The sequence below is a fragment of the Coturnix japonica genome, chromosome 6, assembly GCF_054131305.1.
Source record: "Coturnix japonica strain WE chromosome 6, WE-NBRP24, whole genome shotgun sequence".
NCBI classification, from domain to species: domain Eukaryota; kingdom Metazoa; phylum Chordata; class Aves; order Galliformes; family Phasianidae; genus Coturnix; species Coturnix japonica.
The window spans coordinates 22,356,711-22,376,615 of NC_140668.1; the positions used below are offsets into that span (position 1 = coordinate 22,356,711).

The window sequence follows — 19,905 nt, forward strand, 5'->3', positions numbered from 1 at the left end:
TTCTGACCAGCTACTGAAAGAGGCAGCACCAGGTTTAGAAAGTTCGCTTCAATTTTATTGCGTACAAGAAGATTTGGCTTCTATTTATTGCCCCGCCCACACCCCAAAATGAAACCCCAGTGCCCAGGATTGCCGCTTAGCAATCAGTCACTCAGCCTCCAGTCAGACCCAAGGAGAAGCCAAACCCCGGGGCTACGTCACCTCCTCCCTCTCCAGTCCCAGCCAGCCCTATTTCAACCTAACCCTACACCAGGCCTGGACCTCAAGAGACACACCCTGAAGGAACGCAGCGTCTCCAGCTCTTGCCATACACCAAGTCCTGCCTATGTGAAGCCCTCATTGCTTCTAACGCAGCACAAGTCCTTCCTGTCCAGTTCACTTCCATCATCTCCACCGTCCATGACAGGGAAAGCACGGCTGTGCCAGTAAACTGGACTGTTGAGTCAGCAGCTCTTGGTGCCACCTCCGAGGAAGCGTTGCAGGTGGTTCTGCTGTCCTTTGTAGCTTCTTGCTCAAGCCCTCATCGTTGCTTTCTGCTTTCCTTCTCGGCTTTCTTCCTCAGCTGAGTAGCGCTTGCCTTGCCTCGGCAAGCTTGCTGCAAGAGGGAAAAAAGAGGCACTATTTCACTCACGCACGCTGCCAGCACAGTCTGACTTAGAGAGCTGCTCGCAAGATATCCCTGGGCTACAAACCCAAGAACAAGGAAGGACACAAAAGTCACATCTGCATTGTCTGTTACCGCATGCCAAGGAAGAGTCCTCACACTCGAGCACTGCCCCACTTGCAGCTGAGGGGAGGAGGAGCTGGAAAGGACAGGTGGACAGAAAAGAAGGGAAAAGCTGAAGAGGCGAGAATCAACTTCTCCCCGAGGCAGATCACACCTTTGTGGCCACTCTTTTAGGAATGCTCACCATTCCTAATCCTAGCGTTAGCAAGATGAAAATTCACCACCTACCTTTTCACGCTCCTCGCGTACGCACTGAGGGCCGTGCCGTGGCTGTGCTGCACAACACCAGCGACTGAAAGAAAGCACGCAGAGAGCGGATCTGTTGCAGACAGTGCCAGGAGCTGTGCTTGAACAACGCTTTCGGTAAGGCACTCCTACCTTGCAATGGCCACACTTTGGGAGCTCTGGGACACAGCCACGTGTTGCTCTCCTGAGTCCCAGCTCCATTTCTCAGCCCACTCACGCTCTGCTCCTCCATGTTCTGCAAAGGAAAAGTCCCAAGAGGGAAATTCAGTTCATCGCAGATGTCATCAAACTGTCAGGGCAGTCGCACTCATTGCTCGGGGTGAGCAACCAGCTGCATGCTTACCCAAGGAGCAGCGGTTACTTTTACTTGAGTGTAACAGCCAATGCCTGACTGCAAGTACGAACACTAACCTATGCCTAACTCTAAAATAACAACAGAAACCTATACCTAACTCTAAAATAACAACAAAAACCTATACCTAACTCTAAAATAACAACAAAAACCTATACCTAACCCTAAAGAACAAACAGGAACCTATGCCTAACTCTAAAAAACGAACAGGAACCTATCCCTAACACTAAAACTAAACTGAACACTAACACTAACACTAACTTAACACTACCATCAACAAAAAAGAACATAACAAACACCTAACCTAACAGGGGGAAGATGGAACTGGGGGCCCACAGAACCAGAGGAGCAACAAGGTGGAGGAGCAGAAGATGTTAAATAATGCCACCCAGCTAATGCTGGGGGCAGGGGCCGCGCAGCAGGAAAGGAGCCAAATGCCTGGACCAGCGATGGTGAAGCTGTGACCATGCCAACGCGGGGCCTGGCACGGTGGTGTGGTGCCAGGCCAGCTATGCCGCGGGCGGATCCACGTCCATGGGCTCCTCTGGAGGGGGATCCACCTCCATCGGTTCCTCCGGAGGGGGATCCACCTCCATCGGTTCCTCCGGAGGGGGATCCACCTCCATCGGTTCCTCCGGAGGGGGATCCACCTCCATAGGCTCCACATGGGTGGTGGTCACAGGGCTGGTCCAGGCATGATGGAAAATGGCTCTCTTACCCCTCCTCTGCCTGATGGTCATGGCGGGCCCCCTCCTCCTTCTGACTCCTAGGGCCCCCAGCTCCATCCTCCCACCAGAAACTTCAACCCTCGCCCTCTTTGCAGCAGGCATGGCTGTTAACTGCCACAACTGTCAGAGGCATGCGGCAACGGTGACCATGGTGACATGGAGAGGGTTCTAAAATGGCGGCCGCACTGCTGGCACTGGAGTTCCACATAGGATGAGGAGGGGGCTGGAGGGCAGGGCATGGTACGGGAGCTACAAGGTGCTCCCTGTGCCCAGCGGGCAGCCCTTCTCTCTGGCCAGCAAGAGGGCACAGACGAGCCGGCCCCAAGTAAAGGGCCCTCGGCCTCCTTCACCCTCCTTCACCCTCCCCCTTCTTCCACAAGGGAATCTTTTTGGGCTGCCATACTGTTGTGGTTTTGTATTTTTTTCTATTGGTATTTCACATCATAACATCATCTGGAGATCATAGATTGATCAGTCAATCATATTGATCTAGATAAGTCCGTGACACAGACGCAGCACGCAGCAGCTCCTGATGGGGCTCCTGAGCTGAGCACCAACAACGGCAGGCTCCAAAGGGGACCTGACTACGCCTGCCTCCTGGGACACACAAGCTCTGCTTTCCATAGTCGCACCCAGCGCCTCTCCTTGTGCGGCACCTCGGCGGATTCAACCCTTACCTACAATTAAGACCTCTGACTGAATTGGAATTCCAGTCACTCTGATTACACCCCACATCCCTGCTGCAGGCCCTCCCACATGCCCACGTGCTGCACCCAGCCACACCGGCTGCCACAGCCCCGCAGCCAGGCGGGGGTTGGTGCTTCATGATCCTTGAGGTCCCTTCCAACCCGGGTCATTCTGTGATTCTGTGATCGGGTTGAAGGGGCTGGCACTGCCCTGAAGGTGAGCGAGAGAAGTTGGCAAAGGAAGGGTGAGTGGCGGGATCCGAGGAGGGCGTTTTGTGTTTGTGTGCGTGTCTGTTGTTTGCCTGATGTGTTTGTGTGCGTTGTTGTTTCAGGTGTCTGAATGAGGACTCCCTGTGGGAACTGGCAGCAAGCAAAGGAATGGATCGACGGGCCTGGCCGCCGTGTTGGACTGCGGCTGTGGAGCCAACGAAGGTGTGTCCAGTGTCCTTCCTTACATCATTGACTATGTATGAGGTGTACCTATATCTGTGTAACCATTTTACAAGTCAGGGTGCAGGTTTTTGGTGGGGTCCTGACAGTTCCTCAGCTAGAACCCTCTTACCCCTTTGAGACAGGCCGCTTCCGTCTGTAGCTGTCATGCCAGGAGCCAAATAAATTGCCCCATGGTGAAAAACACCAAGACTCCTATGTCTGCACCGACTCTTTAACCATTTGTTTAAGAGGTGGGTTTTTAGGTCCAACTCAGTATCCCTCCCTGCCACTGAAAGTACAGATGCAATAACCACCCGCACACCTGTTCCTTCGATTACCCGCCCCAGTCCCCTGAAATCATCTTTGATAGCCTTCAGGCTTTTTTTACTAACTTCTTCACTGCCAGCCTGAACTATCAGCAGGGGATAGTAGACAGAAGGGCAGATCAGACTGGGAAGTCTCCCAGCAATGTCCCTGACCCGTGCCCAGGGGAGGGAGCACGTCTCCCTGCGGGTAGGGTCGGGCCAGCATATAGGGCCTTCCATTCCTCGCCAGTAGGGTTGTGCGCCCATGATGGCAGTAATGAACAAACTGCTGCATCACAAAGATCTTGGCCTGATTAGAAATCTTTGAGTAATGCTGTTACAGCAGACAGAATGTGCTAAGCGCAAGTAGTCTCCTGCACTTCACATCCTTGCTACTTTGTTCTGGGTGTTGTCACTGAGCAGCGTCTAACACAAATTCTGCCCCGGTCAGCTGGCTGCCTGAGCTTGAGCCCTGATGGCAACACTGTGTGCTTACCCAGGAGCAGCGGTTACTTTTACTTGAGTGTAGCAGCCAATGCCTGACTGTAAGTACGAACACTAACCTATGCCTAACTCTAAAATAACAACAGAAACCTATACCTAACCCTAAAGAACAAACAGGAACCTATGCCTAACTCTAAAGAACAAACAGGAACCTATCCCTAACGCTAAAACTAAACTGAACACTAACACTAACCTAACACAACCATCAAAACAAAGAACAGAGCAAACACCTAACTACAACAGGGGGAAGAAGGAACTGGGGGCCCACAGAACCGGAGGAGCAACGAGGTGGAGGAGAAGAAGATGTTAAATAATGCCACCCAGCTCATGCTGGGGGCAGGGGCCACGCAGCAGGAAAGGAGCCGAGTGCCTGGACCAGCGATGGTGAAGCTGTGACCATGCCAACGGTCATGACCATGACCACGGTGGTGTGGTGCCAGGCCAGCTATGCCGCGGGCGGATCCACGTCCATGGGCTCCTCTGGAGGGGGATCCACCTCCATCGGTTCCTCCGGAGGGGGATCCACCTCCATCGGCTCCACATGGGTGGTGGTCACAGGGCTGGTCCAGGCATGATGGAAACGGGCTCCTTTCCCCCTCCTCCATTTGATGGTTATGGCGGGCACCCTCCTCCTCTTCGGTTCTGGGGCCCCCAGCTCCTTCTCCCACTTAAATCCTCACTACATTCCTCTCGCCCTCGCTTCGTGCTGGACATGGCTGCTACCTGCCCAGCACTCTCAGAGGTGAGTGAGTCGGGTGGAGCCGCAGCAACCAAGGTGACAGCTGTGACATGGGGAAGATTCCAAAATGGCACCTGTGCTGCTGGGAGTGGTGTTCCGCATAGGATGAGGAGGGGGCTGGAGGGCAGGGCACGGCACGGGAGCTACAAGGCACTCCCTGTGTCCAGCGGGCAGCCCTTCTCTCCGGCCAGCAAGAGGGCACAGAGAGCTGGCCCCGAGAAAAGGGCCCTCGGCCTCCTTCACCCTCCCCCTCCTTTCATAAGGGAATCCCCACTTTGGGCTGGGCACCCACATGGAATCATTGAAACTACAACCTACTACTTTGCTTCTACAGCAAGACTATTGTACTGAAATACTACTGTACTTAAAAGCACCTGCAATCACACTACACTCGTTTTTAATATTAAACTCTCAAACTTTCATAGCAAATAATAACATCCGCTCACAAAGAAAATGTGGAGAGGCCACAAAAGAGAAATACCACTCATGAAAACATTTGTATTTAGACATTCAAACTAACAACGTACTTTGTCTTTACCTAACCGTACCATTCTGTGCTAGAAATACGAAGTTCTGCTGTAGAGTATAACTTGGAGAACCCAAAAGCAGCTAAAACCTGCTCCACTCAGTAATTTGACCATCCGCTGATATTTGGTTCTTTGCTCCCTTGCTTTCTAGTTGCTCACTCTTTAGACACACGCAAATCACATTGTCAAGGACTACAAAAACACTGTTAGCCAAAAAATTTATGCTGGCAGAATCTTAACGTTAGAAACGTGTAAATTGGTTGCAAAGAAGAAAGTGAAGACCAACACAGTAACCAAATACTAACTGATACATAAGGCTTCTCTCACACATCCTGAAAACAGAACCGCCAGCCTTAATGAACTTTGCTCTTCAGACACTGACTGAAATGCAAGTATTACCTTGTCATGGTTTAATAATTTTGTAATTTTGCTATCAGTATTCCACATCATAACATCATATAAAGCATGAATAGTTTTACTGAATCTGCAACTTACAGAAGAAGACTACATCTCCCAGAGAACAACACGAGGTCACGGGACCTGGACACTATATTAACTCTGTCGCAGGCTAGACTGACGTCTTTCGAGTTCTGGCGTTCAGGGGAGTGTGTGGGAGCCTTCACCGTTTCGCCTAGATTTACAGTAGGCCTCTCGGTTTCGGGACTCATTCTCTCTCCTATTTTGCTTGATTCGTTAGCTCAATTTTCAATTATATTGTATTATACTGTGTTATCCTGTATTTCGATATAGTAATTTAGTAAATAAGTGTGCCTCCTTAGATTGTTGCTGCTGTTTTCTTTTCCTAATTAACTTTTTTTCCTTTCGGCCTAGGGCCCCTGCTGGGCCCACAGTCCCTGTCACGGACGCAGGTGGATTTTTAGTTTAAACCGTGACATACCTGTAGCAGCCTGGATCTGGCAATAGTCAAAGAATCCTTTACGTCCAGCTCCTTAGCATCAAAAGACCACAGATACTGCTGGGGCAGAATTTCATTGAAGCCTTCAAAAGAAGCTTGTGTCTGTTCCTCAGTGCCTCGGGAAAGTCTCCATTCTGCTACCAGCCTGGAAAAGACACAGAAGGATCATTTAAAACAGGCTACGCTAACCCAAGTTCATCTTTGTTAGTTTGTTTTGAAATGAACCGTAAGCTGTGTTAAGAAAAATGATGGAAAGTGCTGGGGATAGAGCACTGTGTAACTGTATTCTAATTGTATTCCCAACCTTCACCCTGCGCAAACAATTTTAAGTTAAAACCCTATGTTTCCAACCACTCAACTGCAGAAAGCATTTTAGGCTCCAGCAGAAGGCAGCATCTACTCACTGATGATATTAATGAGAGCACAGGAGTCCCTTGCTGTTCGGAGGAAGAAAAAAATGCAGAGCTGTGTTCATCTAATATGTTCCATATTTGTTTCTGTCAATCACGAAACTTTGCTCTGTGGTAGAAACTCCACTCTCCATTAAGAAAAGGGAGAAAAGCAGGCAGGAGACCCAAAGAACCTGAACCCAGGGAGAAGCAGATATTATGCTGAATTCAAGCCTAACCTGTCAGGAGAACTGGAATCGAAAGGAGAGAACGCAACACAGGACACAGAGTGTGACAAAAGAACATTGCTTAAGCTGCAATCTGAGCTCTGCCCGGCTTCCTCAAAACCAGAAGAGAACGGTCTTCTGCAGGTACTCCCTCCTCTCCATCCCAGTGAGTATTTGGCACAACTGCCAATGCCAATACGTTCCTTCTGCAAATGTCACCGTTTCTGTGAAACCTTTCCAGATGACTCGTGACTAAAGCAATTTCTACTCCCTCATTCCTCAAAACCTTCCCACACAAAAGCCTTCACAGATCAGATGGTAAGAAAGAGGGAATTCTACGGCCACAGCAATAAAGCGCGCAGAAAGCCCATCTGTTGCAGACAGAGGAGTGAGCCGTGCTTAACCAACACTGCTTCAGCGCACGCTTACAGTAAGGCACACCTACCTTGCGCTGGCCACGCACGAAGCTCGTGACGCAGCTCCAGGCGGCTCTCCTGGGGCCCAGCTTCATTTCACGGCCACTCACGCTCTGCTGCTGGACATTCTGCAACGGAAAAGCCACCGGATGCAAATCCCATCCCTCGCAGATGGCATCAGACCTCCGCTCTCATGGCAGTCACCACCGCCCTGCCCTGGGCAGCGCTTCCACTGCCCTTGCTCCTGCCACAAGACATCAACGTCTGCTTCTGACGCGGCTCCACCATGGGATCCTGTATGCAATAGAGAAACACACGGAGGCTGCCAGCCACTGCAACACGCGCGCTGTGAAACCCCTGGCACTGCTGAGTCCCAAGAGCAGAGGAGAGAAGCGTTTGCCTGCCATGGACGGGCTGCGGCGGGATTGAATCCTGCCTTCGAATCGGGACACCCCCAGGGAGAGCCTCCCTGGGGACCCAAAGACTGAAATGGAGGCAAGGTAACACTTTGCTATAGAAAGGGAAAGGGGAACTTCACAGAATCCGAGACAAAGGGTAACTGCAGATAGTTTACATTTAAAAGTGCAGGGATAGGGGGAATTACAGACACTTAGTCAAAATAAAACCAGAGAAGAGGGCAATAAAGATAAGAAGAAATTGTCCGGAGACCTCTGACAAGAAGAAGGATTAGATACCCCCGGGCAAGATGATGCTGACATGGGAGAACGATACCAGCAGATAACACCAAGAAGAAAACAGAAGAAGAATTTCACCCCAAAACAACGGCAAGGGTCGCGGGGAACGGGGTCCTAGGGAATGTAATGAATATGTAATCAAACTGAGGAGGAGACTATTGATTACGTATTAGCTTAACCTATATCTGTAACACACTTTTCTCCTTACGGTGTGCAAGTTTGGTGGAGCTCTCCCGCTTGCACCCGGCGCTGCGCAACGCTGGAATAAACATACCTGCTTTAGAACCCATCTTTGGGTTATAGAGTTTGATTCCGCAAGTCATCTTCCTGCCGCACAGCCCAGCACGGCCGGAGCCGCACCACACGATCCGGGCCGGGGCCGGCTCAGGCTCTGCCTCCAGGCTTTTGGGGCCGGCCGGGTGACTCCGCAGCACAGCGAGACCGTGGAGCCGCCCGGGAGCCGCCTCTGGGTGCCGGCAGCGCCGCGAGCTCCTCCCCCGACAGCCCCTCCGTGCCCCCGCCCCGAGGCCCGACCCCGTTCGCAGCACAGAGCCCGCTCCTCCCGGCCCCGCTCATGGCCGCCATGCCGCCATGGCCCGGAAGTGCTCTCCGCCGCCTGCAGGAAGCACTTCCTGTCACTGGCACTGGCACTGTCACGTGGCTCAGGCCGGGCTGGGGCCTGTTGGGGGGGGGCGGCTGCCGGAAAAGGACCCAAAATTCACGTCTCATTTCGTGTCTTTCCTCTCGCTTTCCTTCCTTTACCTTCCCCTTCCCTTCCTTCCTTCCTCGCCCTCGTCCCCTTCCCTTCACCACCTCCCTGTGTCCATTCCAGTGCCTGGCCACCCTTTCTGAGCAGTAATACCTCGTAGTGTCCAGCCTGAATCTCCCCTGTCGCAGCTTGAAGCCATTCCCTCTGGTCCTATCATTAATGACACGAGAGAAGAGGCCGAGCCCCAGCTCACTACAGCCTCCCTTCAGGAAGTTAGAGAGAGCAATGAGGTCTCCCCTGAGCCTCCTCTTCTCCAGGCTGAACAATCCCAGCTCCCTCAGCCGCTCCTCATACGGCCTGTGCTCCAGACCCCTCACCAGCTTTGTTGCCCTCCTCTGAACGCGTTCCAGGGCCTCGATGTCTTTCTTGCACTGAGGGGCCCAAAACTGAACACAGCACTCGAGCTGCGGCCTCATCAGTGCTGAGAACAGGGGGACAATCACCTCTCTGCTCCTGCTGGCAACACTGTTTCCCATGCAGGCCAGGATGCCCTCGGCCTTCTTATTATACAGCAAAGGAATCCCCTGAAAAGGAAACCACAATATCTGGCAACATGAAACAAAGTTCTGATTCGTAAAAGACTGGCAGCAAGGCCTGAATCTCTTGTGTCATCTGCTCTTGATGTATCACATTAGCACTAGGTGGAATGCAGAAGCTTCCTGAGACGTGATAATCAAAACCTAGTCCAATGCCTTTAAAAAAAGCCTTTAAGAGATTACTCCTCCTTGTCTGTTTAAAATAAACTTAGGTAATACAAAAGGTTGGAAAATTTTTGGACAACTCCCCAGGGCCGGGCTTTGGAAGGCCGTATTGACGAGAGTCAATCAAGCTCCGGCTGCAGGCGTATATGTGTGTGCCAGTTCTTTAACACAGTAGAAATCACAACTTGCTGCATGATCAAAATTCTACATGTGCTACTCCTGAACCCCAATGACTTCCAACGGTGTTAAATTACCCCTTGATCTCTAAGCAGAACAAAACAACAAAATGCCACACCAATAGTGAATACATAAAAACAAACAACTCCTTGGGCCTCAAGGGGAGGCTGATGCACAGGCCACGGCTGCCAGCGTGCAGCTGGGCTTCCCAGGGCAAACAGCAACACACGGTGCATCCATCAGAAGCTGAAAGAGCCCTCAGGGAAGAGAGGCCAACTCAAGGGGCTGAGCACGGGACACCCTTCTTCCTGCCGGGCTGCTTCCCCTCCTCTGGTTTCTTTCTGTCAGTCCTCAGAGAGCAAGGAGATGCTCACAGCCTGTCACCAGCACTTACGGGTTGGCTGAAAGGCCACAGGTTGGGAAGACCAACAAGGAAACGGGGGAAAACCTGCACTGCACCATGTCAAGGGAGAGACGTGAAGCCGACCGCTTCATCGCCCTGCGATTGCCAGCCCGAGCGAGGGACGTTCTGACCAGCTACTGAAAGAGGCAGCACCAGGTTTAGAAAGTTCGCTTCAATTTTATTGCGTACAAGAAGATTTGGCTTCTATTTATTGCCCCGCCCACACCCCAAAATGAAACCCCAGTGCCCAGGATTGCCGCTTAGCAATCAGTCACTCAGCCTCCAGTCAGACCCAAGGAGAAGCCAAACCCCGGGGCTACGTCACCTCCTCCCTCTCCAGTCCCAGCCAGCCCTATTTCAACCTAACCCTACACCAGGCCTGGACCTCAAGAGACACACCCTGAAGGAACGCAGCGTCTCCAGCTCTTGCCATACACCAAGTCCTGCCTATGTGAAGCCCTCATTGCTTCTAACGCAGCACAAGTCCTTCCTGTCCAGTTCACTTCCATCATCTCCACCGTCCATGACAGGGAAAGCACGGCTGTGCCAGTAAACTGGACTGTTGAGTCAGCAGCTCTTGGTGCCACCTCCGAGGAAGCGTTGCAGGTGGTTCTGCTGTCCTTTGTAGCTTCTTGCTCAAGCCCTCATCGTTGCTTTCTGCTTTCCTTCTCGGCTTTCTTCCTCAGCTGAGTAGCGCTTGCCTTGCCTCGGCAAGCTTGCTGCAAGAGGGAAAAAAGAGGCACTATTTCACTCACGCACGCTGCCAGCACAGTCTGACTTAGAGAGCTGCTCGCAAGATATCCCTGGGCTACAAACCCAAGAACAAGGAAGGACACAAAAGTCACATCTCCATTGTCTGTTACCGCATGCCAAGGAAGAGTCCTCACACTCGAGCACTGCCCCACTTGCAGCTGAGGGGAGGAGGAGCTGGAAAGGACAGGTGGACAGAAAAGAAGGGAAAAGCTGAAGAGGCGAGAATCAACTTCTCCCCGAGGCAGATCACACCTTTGTGGCCACTCTTTTAGGAATGCTCACCATTCCTAATCCTAGCGTTAGCAAGATGAAAATTCACCACCTACCTTTCCACGCTCCTCGCGTACGCACTGAGGGCCGTGCCGTGGCTGTGCTGCACAACACCAGCGACTGAAAGAAAGCACGCAGAGAGCGGATCTGTTGCAGACAGTGCCAGGAGCTGTGCTTGAACAACGCTTTCGGTAAGGCACTCCTACCTTGCAATGGCCACACTTTGGGAGCTCTGGGACACAGCCACGTGTTGCTCTCCTGAGTCCCAGCTCCATTTCTCAGCCCACTCACGCTCTGCTCCTCCATGTTCTGCAAAGGAAAAGTCCCAAGAGGGAAATTCAGTTCATCGCAGATGTCATCAAACTGTCAGGGCAGTCGCACTCATTGCTCGGGGTGAGCAACCAGCTGCATGCTTACCCAAGGAGCAGCGGTTACTTTTACTTGAGTGTAACAGCCAATGCCTGACTGCAAGTACGAACACTAACCTATGCCTAACTCTAAAATAACAACAGAAACCTATACCTAACTCTAAAATAACAACAAAAACCTATACCTAACTCTAAAATAACAACAAAAACCTATACCTAACCCTAAAGAACAAACAGGAACCTATGCCTAACTCTAAAAAACGAACAGGAACCTATCCCTAACACTAAAACTAAACTGAACACTAACACTAACACTAACTTAACACTACCATCAACAAAAAAGAACATAACAAACACCTAACCTAACAGGGGGAAGATGGAACTGGGGGCCCACAGAACCAGAGGAGCAACAAGGTGGAGGAGCAGAAGATGTTAAATAATGCCACCCAGCTAATGCTGGGGGCAGGGGCCGCGCAGCAGGAAAGGAGCCGAGTGCCTGGACCAGCGATGGTGAAGCTGTGACCATGCCAACGCGGGGCCTGGCACGGTGGTGTGGTGCCAGGCCAGCTATGCCGCGGGCGGATCCACGTCCATGGGCTCCTCTGGAGGGGGATCCACCTCCATCGGTTCCTCCGGAGGGGGATCCACCTCCATCGGTTCCTCCGGAGGGGGATCCACCTCCATCGGTTCCTCCGGAGGGGGATCCACCTCCATAGGCTCCACATGGGTGGTGGTCACAGGGCTGGTCCAGGCATGATGGAAAATGGCTCTCTTACCCCTCCTCTGCCTGATGGTCATGGCGGGCCCCCTCCTCCTTCTGACTCCTAGGGCCCCCAGCTCCATCCTCCCACCAGAAACTTCAACCCTCGCCCTCTTTGCAGCAGGCATGGCTGTTAACTGCCACAACTGTCAGAGACATGCGGCAACGGTGACCATGGTGACATGGAGAGGGTTCTAAAATGGCGGCCGCACTGCTGGCACTGGAGTTCCACATAGGATGAGGAGGGGGCTGGAGGGCAGGGCATGGTACGGGAGCTACAAGGTGCTCCCTGTGCCCAGCGGGCAGCCCTTCTCTCTGGCCAGCAAGAGGGCACAGACGAGCCGGCCCCAAGTAAAGGGCCCTCGGCCTCCTTCACCCTCCTTCACCCTCCCCCTTCTTCCACAAGGGAATCTTTTTGGGCTGCCATACTGTTGTGGTTTTGTATTTTTTTCTATTGGTATTTCACATCATAACATCATCTGGAGATCATAGATTGATCAGTCAATCATATTGATCTAGATAAGTCCGTGACACAGACGCAGCACGCAGCAGCTCCTGATGGGGCTCCTGAGCTGAGCACCAACAACGGCAGGCTCCAAAGGGGACCTGACTACGCCTGCCTCCTGGGACACACAAGCTCTGCTTTCCATAGTCGCACCCAGCGCCTCTCCTTGTGCGGCACCTTGGCGGATTCAACCCTTACCTACAATTAAGACCTCTGACTGAATTGGAATTCCAGTCACTCTGATTACACCCCACATCCCTGCTGCAGGCCCTCCCACATGCCCACGTGCTGCACCCAGCCACACCGGCTGCCACAGCCCCGCAGCCAGGCGGGGGTTGGTGCTTCATGATCCTTGAGGTCCCTTCCAACCCGGGTCATTCTGTGATTCTGTGATCGGGTTGAAGGGGCTGGCACTGCCCTGAAGGTGAGCGAGAGAAGTTGGCAAAGGAAGGGTGAGTGGCGGGATCCGAGGAGGGCGTTTTGTGTTTGTGTGCGTGTCTGTTGTTTGCCTGATGTGTTTGTGTGCGTTGTTGTTTCAGGTGTCTGAATGAGGACTCCCTGTGGGAACTGGCAGCAAGCAAAGGAATGGATCGACGGGCCTGGCCGCCGTGTTGGACTGCGGCTGTGGAGCCAACGAAGGTGTGTCCAGTGTCCTTCCTTACATCATTGACTATGTATGAGGTGTACCTATATCTGTGTAACCATTTTACAAGTCAGGGTGCAGGTTTTTGGTGGGGTCCTGACAGTTCCTCAGCTAGAACCCTCTTACCCCTTTGAGACAGGCCGCTTCCGTCTGTAGCTGTCATGCCAGGAGCCAAATAAATTGCCCCATGGTGAAAAACACCAAGACTCCTATGTCTGCACCGACTCTTTAACCATTTGTTTAAGAGGTGGGTTTTTAGGTCCAACTCAGTATCCCTCCCTGCCACTGAAAGTACAGATGCAATAACCACCCGCACACCTGTTCCTTCGATTACCCGCCCCAGTCCCCTGAAATCATCTTTGATAGCCTTCAGGCTTTTTTTACTAACTTCTTCACTGCCAGCCTGAACTATCAGCAGGGGATAGTAGACAGAAGGGCAGATCAGACTGGGAAGTCTCCCAGCAATGTCCCTGACCCGTGCCCAGGGGAGGGAGCACGTCTCCCTGCGGGTAGGGTCGGGCCAGCATATAGGGCCTTCCATTCCTCGCCAGTAGGGTTGTGCGCCCATGATGGCAGTAATGAACAAACTGCTGCATCACAAAGATCTTGGCCTGATTAGAAATCTTTGAGTAATGCTGTTACAGCAGACAGAATGTGCTAAGCGCAAGTAGTCTCCTGCACTTCACATCCTTGCTACTTTGTTCTGGGTGTTGTCACTGAGCAGCGTCTAACACAAATTCTGCCCCGGTCAGCTGGCTGCCTGAGCTTGAGCCCTGATGGCAACACTGTGTGCTTACCCAGGAGCAGCGGTTACTTTTACTTGAGTGTAGCAGCCAATGCCTGACTGTAAGTACGAACACTAACCTATGCCTAACTCTAAAATAACAACAGAAACCTATACCTAACCCTAAAGAACAAACAGGAACCTATGCCTAACTCTAAAGAACAAACAGGAACCTATCCCTAACGCTAAAACTAAACTGAACACTAACACTAACCTAACACAACCATCAAAACAAAGAACAGAGCAAACACCTAACTACAACAGGGGGAAGATGGAACTGGGGGCCCACAGAACCGGAGGAGCAACGAGGTGGAGGAGAAGAAGATGTTAAATAATGCCACCCAGCTCATGCTGGGGGCAGGGGCCACGCAGCAGGAAAGGAGCCGAGTGCCTGGACCAGCGATGGTGAAGCTGTGACCATGCCAACGGTCATGACCATGACCACGGTGGTGTGGTGCCAGGCCAGCTATGCCGCGGGCGGATCCACGTCCATGGGCTCCTCTGGAGGGGGATCCACCTCCATCGGTTCCTCCGGAGGGGGATCCACCTCCATCGGCTCCACATGGGTGGTGGTCACAGGGCTGGTCCAGGCATGATGGAAACGGGCTCCTTTCCCCCTCCTCCATTTGATGGTTATGGCGGGCACCCTCCTCCTCTTCGGTTCTGGGGCCCCCAGCTCCTTCTCCCACTTAAATCCTCACTACATTCCTCTCGCCCTCGCTTCGTGCTGGACATGGCTGCTACCTGCCCAGCACTCTCAGAGGTGAGTGAGTCGGGTGGAGCCGCAGCAACCAAGGTGACAGTTGTGACATGGGGAAGATTCCAAAATGGCACCTGTGCTGCTGGGAGTGGTGTTCCGCATAGGATGAGGAGGGGGCTGGAGGGCAGGGCACGGCACGGGAGCTACAAGGCACTCCCTGTGTCCAGCGGGCAGCCCTTCTCTCCGGCCAGCAAGAGGGCACAGAGAGCTGGCCCCGAGAAAAGGGCCCTCGGCCTCCTTCACCCTCCCCCTCCTTTCATAAGGGAATCCCCACTTTGGGCTGGGCACCCACATGGAATCATTGAAACTACAACCTACTACTTTGCTTCTACAGCAAGACTATTGTACTGAAATACTACTGTACTTAAAAGCACCTGCAATCACACTACACTCGTTTTTAATATTAAACTCTCAAACTTTCATAGCAAATAATAACATCCGCTCACAAAGAAAATGTGGAGAGGCCACAAAAGAGAAATACCACTCATGAAAACATTTGTATTTAGACATTCAAACTAACAACGTACTTTGTCTTTACCTAACCGTACCATTCTGTGCTAGAAATACGAAGTTCTGCTGTAGAGTATAACTTGGAGAACCCAAAAGCAGCTAAAACCTGCTCCACTCAGTAATTTGACCATCCGCTGATATTTGGTTCTTTGCTCCCTTGCTTTCTAGTTGCTCACTCTTTAGACACACGCAAATCACATTGTCAAGGACTACAAAAACACTGTTAGCCAAAAAATTTATGCTGGCAGAATCTTAACGTTAGAAACGTGTAAATTGGTTGCAAAGAAGAAAGTGAAGACCAACACAGTAACCAAATACTAACTGATACATAAGGCTTCTCTCACACATCCTGAAAACAGAACCGCCAGCCTTAATGAACTTTGCTCTTCAGACACTGACTGAAATGCAAGTATTACCTTGTCATGGTTTAATAATTTTGTAATTTTGCTATCAGTATTCCACATCATAACATCATATAAAGCATGAATAGTTTTACTGAATCTGCAACTTACAGAAGAAGACTACATCTCCCAGAGAACAACACGAGGTCACGGGACCTGGACACTATATTAACTCTGTCGCAGGCTAGACTGACGTCTTTCGAGTTCTGGCGTTCAGGGGAGTGTGTGGGAGCCTTCACTGTTTCGCCTAGATTTACAGTAGGCCTCTCGGTTTCGGGACTCATTCTCTCTCCTATTTTGCTTGATTCGTTAGCTCAATTTTCAATTATATTGTATTATACTGTGTTATCCTGTATTTCGATATAGTAATTTAGTAAATAAGTGTGCCTCCTTAGATTGTTGCTGCTGTTTTCTTTTCCTAATTAACTTTTTTTCCTTTCGGCCTAGGGCCCCTGCTGGGCCCACAGTCCCTGTCACGGACGCAGGTGGATTTTTAGTTTAAACCGTGACATACCTGTAGCAGCCTGGATCTGGCAATAGTCAAAGAATCCTTTACGTCCAGCTCCTTAGCATCAAAAGACCACAGATACTGCTGGGGCAGAATTTCATTGAAGCCTTCAAAAGAAGCTTGTGTCTGTTCCTCAGTGCCTCGGGAAAGTCTCCATTCTGCTACCAGCCTGGAAAAGACACAGAAGGATCATTTAAAACAGGCTACGCTAACCCAAGTTCATCTTTGTTAGTTTGTTTTGAAATGAACCGTAAGCTGTGTTAAGAAAAATGATGGAAAGTGCTGGGGATAGAGCACTGTGTAACTGTATTCTAATTGTATTCCCAACCTTCACCCTGCGCAAACAATTTTAAGTTAAAACCCTATGTTTCCAACCACTCAACTGCAGAAAGCATTTTAGGCTCCAGCAGAAGGCAGCATCTACTCACTGATGATATTAATGAGAGCACAGGAGTCCCTTGCTGTTCGGAGGAAGAAAAAAATGCAGAGCTGTGTTCATCTAATATGTTCCATATTTGTTTCTGTCAATCACGAAACTTTGCTCTGTGGTAGAAACTCCACTCTCCATTAAGAAAAGGGAGAAAAGCAGGCAGGAGACCCAAAGAACCTGAACCCAGGGAGAAGCAGATATTATGCTGAATTCAAGCCTAACCTGTCAGGAGAACTGGAATCGAAAGGAGAGAACGCAACACAGGACACAGAGTGTGACAAAAGAACATTGCTTAAGCTGCAATCTGAGCTCTGCCCGGCTTCCTCAAAACCAGAAGAGAACGGTCTTCTGCAGGTACTCCCTCCTCTCCATCCCAGTGAGTATTTGGCACAACTGCCAATGCCAATACGTTCCTTCTGCAAATGTCACCGTTTCTGTGAAACCTTTCCAGATGACTCGTGACTAAAGCAATTTCTACTCCCTCATTCCTCAAAACCTTCCCACACAAAAGCCTTCACAGATCAGATGGTAAGAAAGAGGGAATTCTACGGCCACAGCAATAAAGCGCGCAGAAAGCCCATCTGTTGCAGACAGAGGAGTGAGCCGTGCTTAACCAACACTGCTTCAGCGCACGCTTACAGTAAGGCACACCTACCTTGCGCTGGCCACGCACGAAGCTCGTGACGCAGCTCCAGGCGGCTCTCCTGGGGCCCAGCTTCATTTCACGGCCACTCACGCTCTGCTGCTGGACATTCTGCAACGGAAAAGCCACCGGATGCAAATCCCATCCCTCGCAGATGGCATCAGACCTCCGCTCTCATGGCAGTCACCACCGCCCTGCCCTGGGCAGCGCTTCCACTGCCCTTGCTCCTGCCACAAGACATCAACGTCTGCTTCTGACGCGGCTCCACCATGGGATCCTGTATGCAATAGAGAAACACACGGAGGCTGCCAGCCACTGCAACACGCGCGCTGTGAAACCCCTGGCACTGCTGAGTCCCAAGAGCAGAGGAGAGAAGCGTTTGCCTGCCATGGACGGGCTGCGGCGGGATTGAATCCTGCCTTCGAATCGGGACACCCCCAGGGAGAGCCTCCCTGGGGACCCAAAGACTGAAATGGAGGCAAGGTAACACTTTGCTATAGAAAGGGAAAGGGGAACTTCACAGAATCCGAGACAAAGGGTAACTGCAGATAGTTTACATTTAAAAGTGCAGGGATAGGGGGAATTACAGACACTTAGTCAAAATAAAACCAGAGAAGAGGGCAATAAAGATAAGAAGAAATTGTCCGGAGACCTCTGACAAGAAGAAGGATTAGATACCCCCGGGCAAGATGATGCTGACATGGGAGAACGATACCAGCAGATAACACCAAGAAGAAAACAGAAGAAGAATTTCACCCCAAAACAACGGCAAGGGTCGCGGGGAACGGGGTCCTAGGGAATGTAATGAATATGTAATCAAACTGAGGAGGAGACTATTGATTACGTATTAGCTTAACCTATATCTGTAACACACTTTTCTCCTTACGGTGTGCAAGTTTGGTGGAGCTCTCCCGCTTGCACCCGGCGCTGCGCAACGCTGGAATAAACATACCTGCTTTAGAACCCATCTTTGGGTTATAGAGTTTGATTCCGCAAGTCATCTTCCTGCCGCACAGCCCAGCACGGCCGGAGCCGCACCACACGATCCGGGCCGGGGCCGGCTCAGGCTCTGCCTCCAGGCTTTTGGGGCCGGCCGGGTGACTCCGCAGCACAGCGAGACCGTGGAGCCGCCCGGGAGCCGCCTCTGGGTGCCGGCAGCGCCGCGAGCTCCTCCCCCGACAGCCCCTCCGTGCCCCCGCCCCGAGGCCCGACCCCGTTCGCAGCACAGAGCCCGCTCCTCCCGGCCCCGCTCATGGCCGCCATGCCGCCATGGCCCGGAAGTGCTCTCCGCCGCCTGCAGGAAGCACTTCCTGTCACTGGCACTGGCACTGTCACGTGGCTCAGGCCGGGCTGGGGCCTGTTGGGGGGGGGCGGCTGCCGGAAAAGGACCCAAAATTCACGTCTCATTTCGTGTCTTTCCTCTCGCTTTCCTTCCTTTACCTTCCCCTTCCCTTCCTTCCTTCCTCGCCCTCGTCCCCTTCCCTTCACCACCTCCCTGTGTCCATTCCAGTGCCTGGCCACCCTTTCTGAGCAGTAATACCTCGTAGTGTCCAGCCTGAATCTCCCCTGTCGCAGCTTGAAGCCATTCCCTCTGGTCCTATCATTAATGACACGAGAGAAGAGGCCGAGCCCCAGCTCACTACAGCCTCCCTTCAGGAAGTTAGAGAGAGCAATGAGGTCTCCCCTGAGCCTCCTCTTCTCCAGGCTGAACAATCCCAGCTCCCTCAGCCGCTCCTCATACGGCCTGTGCTCCAGACCCCTCACCAGCTTTGTTGCCCTCCTCTGAACGCGTTCCAGGGCCTCGATGTCTTTCTTGCACTGAGGGGCCCAAAACTGAACACAGCACTCGAGCTGCGGCCTCATCAGTGCTGAGAACAGGGGGACAATCACCTCTCTGCTCCTGCTGGCAACACTGTTTCCCATGCAGGCCAGGATGCCCTCGGCCTTCTTATTATACAGCAAAGGAATCCCCTGAAAAGGAAACCACAATATCTGGCAACATGAAACAAAGTTCTGATTCGTAAAAGACTGGCAGCAAGGCCTGAATCTCTTGTGTCATCTGCTCTTGATGTATCACATTAGCACTAGGTGGAATGCAGAAGCTTCCTGAGACGTGATAATCAAAACCTAGTCCAATGCCTTTAAAAAAGCCTTTAAGAGATTACTCCTCCTTGTCTGTTTAAAATAAACTTAGGTAATACAAAAGGTTGGAAAATTTTTGGACAACTCCCCAGGGCCGGGCTTTGGAAGGCCGTATTGACGAGAGTCAATCAAGCTCCGGCTGCAGGCGTATATGTGTGTGCCAGTTCTTTAACACAGTAGAAATCACAACTTGCTGCATGATCAAAATTCTACATGTGCTACTCCTGAACCCCAATGACTTCCAACGGTGTTAAATTACCCCTTGATCTCTAAGCAGAACAAAACAACAAAATGCCACACCAATAGTGAATACATAAAAACAAACAACTCCTTGGGCCTCAAGGGGAGGCTGATGCACAGGCCACGGCTGCCAGCGTGCAGCTGGGCTTCCCAGGGCAAACAGCAACACACGGTGCATCCATCAGAAGCTGAAAGAGCCCTCAGGGAAGAGAGGCCAACTCAAGGGGCTGAGCACGGGACACCCTTCTT

At 51.7% G+C, this 19,905-nt stretch overlaps 2 protein-coding genes across 3 annotated transcripts; both read right to left on the bottom strand.

Moving 5' to 3' along the window:
* Positions 1-33: 33 nt before the first annotated feature.
* Positions 34-9,355, bottom strand: LOC146760495 (uncharacterized). 2 transcript variants are annotated; one of them, XR_014947412.1, is made up of 6 exons: positions 8,164-9,355; positions 7,224-7,488; positions 6,145-6,307; positions 1,106-1,208; positions 956-1,019; positions 34-595 (listed from the first exon to the last, which is right to left on the bottom strand). XR_014947412.1 is itself a non-coding variant. In XM_085550814.1 (6 exons), exons 4-6 carry the CDS (start codon positions 1,203-1,205, stop codon positions 521-523), a joined length of 447 nt encoding a protein of 148 aa, XP_085406940.1. In that variant the 5' UTR covers positions 1,206-1,208; positions 6,145-6,307; positions 7,224-7,488; positions 8,164-8,487; the 3' UTR covers positions 34-520. The 2 variants fall into 2 exon arrangements, 1 of the variants encoding a protein (XP_085406940.1); XM_085550814.1 differs by having other exon boundaries at positions 34-803; positions 8,164-8,487.
* Positions 9,356-10,096: 741 nt separating this feature from the next.
* LOC146760496 (uncharacterized) lies at positions 10,097-19,687 on the bottom strand. The gene is made up of 5 exons (XM_085550815.1): positions 18,227-19,687; positions 17,287-17,551; positions 16,208-16,370; positions 11,019-11,271; positions 10,097-10,658 (listed from the first exon to the last, which is right to left on the bottom strand). The coding sequence occupies exon 1, from the start codon at positions 19,195-19,197 to the stop codon at positions 18,337-18,339; it is 861 nt and encodes a 286-aa protein (XP_085406941.1). The 5' UTR covers positions 19,198-19,687; the 3' UTR covers positions 10,097-10,658; positions 11,019-11,271; positions 16,208-16,370; positions 17,287-17,551; positions 18,227-18,336.
* Between the last annotated feature and the right edge of the window lie 218 nt (positions 19,688-19,905).

Excerpts from the sequence above, each read along its gene's own strand:
- LOC146760496 (XM_085550815.1), bottom strand. The coding sequence starts at position 19,197 with ATGGGAAACAGTGTTGCCAGCAGGAGCAGAGAGGTGATTGTCCCCCTG.
- LOC146760495 (XM_085550814.1), bottom strand. The coding sequence starts at position 1,205 with ATGGAGGAGCAGAGCGTGAGTGGGCTGAGAAATGGAGCTGGGACTCAG. Across the intron at positions 1,020-1,105 it reads CAAAGTGTGGCCATTGCAAG|TCGCTGGTGTTGTGCAGCAC; the intron begins GTAGGAGTGCCT and ends GCTTTCTTTCAG. Across the intron at positions 804-955 it reads TACGCGAGGAGCGTGAAAAG|CTCCTCCTCCCCTCAGCTGC; the intron begins GTAGGTGGTGAA and ends TGTCCTTTCCAG.